General features: G+C 32.5%; 1 protein-coding gene across 1 annotated transcript; it reads left to right on the top strand.

The window, feature by feature from the left end:
- The first annotated feature begins 2,166 nt into the window (after positions 1-2,166).
- On the top strand, positions 2,167-5,408 carry LOC104102720 (uncharacterized protein At4g15970-like). Its single transcript, XM_009610519.4, has 3 exons — positions 2,167-2,982; positions 3,436-3,801; positions 4,823-5,408. Exons 1-3 carry the CDS (start codon positions 2,416-2,418, stop codon positions 5,393-5,395), a joined length of 1,506 nt encoding a protein of 501 aa, XP_009608814.2. The 5' UTR covers positions 2,167-2,415; the 3' UTR covers positions 5,396-5,408.
- The last annotated feature ends 619 nt before the right edge of the window (positions 5,409-6,027 follow it).

The raw sequence follows: 6,027 nt of genomic DNA, 5'->3' as shown, positions 1-6,027 counted from the left end.
AATTTTCTTGTCGGGTAAATCGTTAACCCGTTAATTTTTTTTTATATTTACACTTTTACCCCTATGTATATAAAGTACTATTGAAACTATAAATGGCTAAATCCCTAATTTCTATTTTCTAATTCTCAATTATCTGCAAGCACTAAAGGCAGAGAAGTCGTCAGTCTCGTCTCTCTCTTGAACTGAAAACTGAAAAGTCGAAAAATCGAAATCTCAATGATTAATACATGTATGTCTGTATGAGTAGTCTTGATGGTACTAAAAATTTGGTTAATAAGTGTATGACAGTATGAGTAGTTTTGAAGACTTTTCAATTAAAAGATACCGTTTAGTTAGATCTTAGATGGTATTAAAAATTTGATATTGATTTGAAACTGTTTGGTATTGATTGAATGATTGTTCAAAAAATTCCTATTTGGTTTAGCCGATAACCGCTCGATAACCGCCCAATAATTGTTAATCAGATACCAATCCGCCGGTTGTCTTATTGGATGGTAGCGAATTACTACATTTATAATCCGATGACCGTTAGGCCGAACCGTCAAGCGTAATTATCCGTCCGATCCTACCCCAAAGGTCAAGATTATTCAAATTGATCCTTACAAATATTATACCAAAGTGCTAGTTGACCACCCCATAACTTAGAACGGTCGGCCTGTTTGGACGCTAGAACGGGGTAAATCGTGCCCATTCTGTAGTTGGGCACGATTAGGAAAATAAAAAGAAATGAAAAACCGAAACTCTTTTGATGAATAAAAATGAAAACAATATGAGTTGAAGAAGACCAATACTATCTTTCTCCAAACCAAACTCACAAAAATAGAAACGACAAGAGAAAACACGAGAAATCGAAAGTTAATATCTTTCGTGTATATTATCAATTGTCCTAGTTTAAGTGTCACATTTTATTTTTCGAAGATCAATTAAACTAATCTCTTGATTAACACCATGCTAAATTTATTAAATTTCAAATTTAAAATTAGACACTACAACAGTTCAATATAGTACTGAAGCATTTGGCTTCGACGACGACTTTACGGCTTTTCCATTCACAACGGCTCCATAAAACAATATTTTGCATCATTATTACCTAAAAATAATTACAAATAACTGTTCACAAAATAAACTACATAATAATATAAAAATAAGACAAATTACATACTATTATAGACTAAAATGCTTTTATATATTAGAAATTTCTAAAAGCCCATCAAAAGTTAAATTCTCTATACTCATAGTTTCTCTACGAAACTTATTAAGGTTTGAAAAGTGTGAGAAGAAATACATGAGAGACATGCTATCTTTTTCTTTTACAAGTTTGGAAACATTATCGTGCACCAATAAGGGTTATGATGAAGTAGTAAATACTCATTTATCTTTAATCAAAGGTCTTAAATTCGAACCCTAGGTATGAAATCGTCTTTGTTAGGAAATATTTTACCCCTCGAAACTTCCTGGCACAGATTCAAATTTAATTGAACCTCAGTACTAATTCTTGATTATGAATTATATATAATTTTTAATGCACTAATCCCTTTTCACATTGACTTAATTGGACTATGGCTAAGTTGAGCATTCTGGTAGTACTGTTGACAATGAAATTTGTGGGTAAAGTAAGATAACTTTGCTACGTTTACAAGATAAGCTATGAGTGTCAAAGACATAACAAAATTAATAAAAGTATTCGTTCAGTATAAGTTTTTACTTCAACACTTACATGTGCTACAGGGATTCCTTAACGCTATTGAAAGCCACAATGCTTTATTGCATTTGAATATAATAGATAATCTTGCCAAAATTCTTTCATTGAAATTACCAAATTCACATTGGATACAATTCTTTTACTAATCAACAAAGTCTTCCCTTCCTTTTATTTTTATTTGATGGGGTGGGGCAGGTGGGGAGCTAGCCTTACCGTTGAGGGTTCGACCGAACTCAGTTGCTTTAGTCCAAATTCCGTATTTGTCTTAAGAAATTCATTAGATATGTACAAATTATTATTTAGAACACAATAGCTTAACAAGAATAGAATTGCGAACCACAAACTTTAAATCCTCTAAAGGGGTAGTGCTTCTTCTCTTTGTACATACTTTGATATATTTATGTAAATAGCTACTTAAAATTGCTACTTATCTTTTTCTGGGAAGGAGTATATCTGCGTTCTACGCATACATCAAAGTAATGAATGTATGACATATACACCGAGTACGAATAAAAATTTTCGCAAACTCTAAGTATCTTTGCCCAACTAGGCTAGCTAAATTGAGTGGCAAAAAAACACTAATTTTGAAGAGATTATAGAGGGTAGTTTTGCTTGAGGATACATTAAAGTTGAATGTTTATTTTAGTATCATAATCATAATTTAAATAGAAGGGCATGGCTCTTAGTATACACAAGAACTGAATTTGACAAAAATGGTGGATTTTAAAGGAGTAAGAAACAACAAAGGCCATGACCAACGGTTGTTGGAGGCCGCCACCACCAAATCAGGCGGCCTCCAGTTACCGCCCTTCCATCACCAACGGTTGTTGGAGGCTGCCACCACCAAATCTGGTGGCCTCCACTTACCGCCCTTCCACTACCAACAGTTGTTGGAGGCCGCCACCACCAAATCTGGCGGCCTCCAATTTCCGCCCTTCCACCACCAACACCAACGGTTATTGGAGACCTCCACCACCAAATCTGGCGGCCTCCAATTTCCGCCCTTCCACCACCAACACCAACGGTTATTGGAGACCTCCACCACCAAATCTGGCGGCCTCCAATTACCGCCCTTCCACCACCACCATTACCATTACCACCAACAACTCTTCTCTTGTAAAGTTATCAAGATTTTCATCTTATTATTTACAATTTCTACTTATTGCCTTGTTCTTTATTGTCACTCTAATACATACCCTTTAGAATCCTTTCCAAATTCTTACAACTCCTTTTCTTCATTTTCTCAAGATTTCAGGCAAGGAAATATTCTACCTTCAACAGTGAGTTATCTATTACTCCTTTTCTATTTCATAATGCACTTTGTTTCTAGAAAATAAAAAAGGTTACTTATTACAATAAATTAATTACATTGACAGTGTAAATGTTATTTGCAATGATCCTTTTATTTGTATTATTTGGAATTCTCAAGGAAGAAAGAAACTAGTATGCTATTCGTAGGTAAAACAGTAAAAGACGTCTGTGTTAAACAATTACTATGAACTTATTATTTCCTCTTCATTTTCAATTGAATTTAAGTTATATACATATTGACATTAAATAGAATATTTACGCTATCAATGTAATTTAACCTGTTATAATAAGTATACTTACCATTGTTTGAGGTCTTATTGAATAAAATTGTAATTCCTTTTAAATGACCCTATCGTTTATATTCATTTAACAACTTAAATTCTTTCTAAGTATTACCTAATTAATTTCGTGGACATTTTCAGAGCAAGAAGCAAAGTAAATTAAAACAAGTGTTAAAAGAGGCAGCCATGGAAGACAAAACAGTGATCATAACAACTCTAAATGCAGCATGGACAGCTCCAAATTCCATTTTTGATCTTTTTTTGGAGAGCTTTAGAATTGGAAACAATACAAATTCTCTATTGAATCATGTATTAGTTGTAGCTTTGGATCAAACTGCGTATTCTCGTTGTTTGGAGATTCACTCACATTGCTATGCATTAATCACAAATGGAGTTGATTTCTCTGGGGAAGCACATTTTATGAGTGATGATTATTTGAAGATGATGTGGAGGAGAATCGATTTTCTTCGTATTGTTCTCGAGATGGGATATAACTTCATTTTCACGGTAAGCTTTCTTTTGTCATTTCCTTTTACTAACGGTGGTGTCCGAGCCGAGTATCTATTGGAAACAGTCTCTCTATCTTCATATGATAGGAAAAAGACTGCGTACGCTCTACCCTCTCCATACCCCACTTGTGGAATTACACTGAGTTTGTTATTGTTGTTATTGTTGTTGAACGATGGTGTCCAAGGATAAATACTATCCGCCAGCGATCAGATATTTATACCGAACCAAGAAATTTCACTTTAAAAGTTAAAAATTAAGCAAGAATAGTTATAATTTAACCATAACTAAATGAAGAATATTTGCATGGAAGACTATCTCCCACCATGTCTTTTTATTTCTGCTAGAATTTGAATTCTGATTTTTTATGGTTTCACCCTACTTTATTTACCTCTAAATCACATCCTTAAGTGCAATCTTCTTATGATGTAAACCACCAATCATCTTTATTGAAAAAATAAAAGAAAGCTCTCTCTTTTATAATACATTTTTCATTGGTCTTTTCTCTAAAGTTAAACTGCTTTTATAATTTTTCAAATGATGCCATTTGCAATTGCTATATATGTTTTTCTGAATTATTTCTTAAATTTTCAAAGATCGGTTTATTTATTTTTGTTTTCTGTTCTTATGATACTCAATTTTCGCATTGGGCTGACTAATTTCGGATTCGTGTTAGAAAATTTTATATTGGGGCTAAAGCGTCCCATAACAAAGGCGACTCAGTTAAAACTTGAACCCGAAACTTCTGATAAAGGATGAATGAATAAATACTTTTCATTCTACCACAACCCTTATTATTAAAAAGTAAAACATTCTTGCTCGACCATTAAGATAAAGAAATGGAGACCAGTGGACTAATGAGTAATGAACCAATTAGTAACAAATTTTGAGACCTTAGGTGGTTTTACTTTTTTACTTATTTTCATATCATAGTGTGACTTCTTTCTAGTTACATCTTTATGATTTTACAATTTGTGACCATTTTATTTAATAATTTCTTTTTAATTTTTGTGTTTTTTAGGATGCAGATATATTATGGTTTCGAAGACCATTTGCACATTTTTATTCACATGCCGATTTTCAAATTGCTTGTGATCATTATGTCCACAACTCATTCAATCTGAAGAACGCGCCAAACGGAGGGTTCAAATATGTGAAATCTAATAATCAAACGATCCAATTTTACAAATTTTGGTACGACTCAAGGAAGATTTATCCAGAAAAACACGATCAAGACGTGCTCAACATAATCAAATTTCATCCATTTCTCAAGAAAATTAAACTGAAAATAATGTTTTTGGACACAGCTTATTTTGGAGGATTTTGTGAACCTAGCAAAGATGTTAATTTAGTGTGCACAATGCATGCAAATTGTTGTGTAGGTCTTGGTAACAAAATACATGACCTAAAAATGGCCATTAATGATTGGAAAAATTATATGGCTTTGCCAAGTGGTGAAACGATTTCAAAAAGACATACTTGGACTGTTCCAAGAATATGTGGGCTAAAATTCATAAAGAACCACTTTTCTTCACATGTAATTGAAAAACAGTCACTGGATCGAGTTTTAAATTCTACAAATAAAACTTCATAACAATCTCGTGAAATTTTACTTGTGGAATTTAAAATTTCGTAACAATGATTATATTTTAGTTACAAGACCAAAAGGTGATTAGCCCTCGTTATTATTATGAATATGTGGGTCAAGATAATCATTTTCTTTTAAACATTAGCCGTTTTTTATGTTTTTCTACCTTTTTTTTTCCTTTACTACTCATGAATGAGGTTATAATAATTCAAAATTAATCTTGTGTACACAATGCGTGCAAATTGTTGTATAGGTCTTGGTAATAAAATACATGACCTAAAAATGGCCCTTGATGATTGGAAATATTATATGGCTTTGCCAAGTGATGAAAGGAAGTCAAAAATATATACTTGGACTGTTCCAAGAATATGTGGATAAATTAAGATGATCATTTGAATGAACAACCTTTTTCTTGTAAACATTTCCTTTTTTTTTTTTTTTTTTTTTGGGCCAGTCTCTAAATCCGTTTTTTTCTTTACTATTGAAAGTGTTTATAATAATGCGAAATTAAATACCTCTCTAGACTCTATAGTCTTTGATCTACTTCGAAACGGCATTTATCTTCTCTACATGATTACTCCTCGAGTTTTATATTTTTAAATTTCTTACCGTAGATATTTAATGTTATCTATGATTAC

This window comes from Nicotiana tomentosiformis, chromosome 12 (assembly GCF_000390325.3).
Source record: "Nicotiana tomentosiformis chromosome 12, ASM39032v3, whole genome shotgun sequence".
NCBI classification, from domain to species: Eukaryota; Viridiplantae; Streptophyta; class Magnoliopsida; order Solanales; family Solanaceae; genus Nicotiana; species Nicotiana tomentosiformis.
This window is presented reverse-complemented; position numbering and strand designations above follow the sequence as displayed.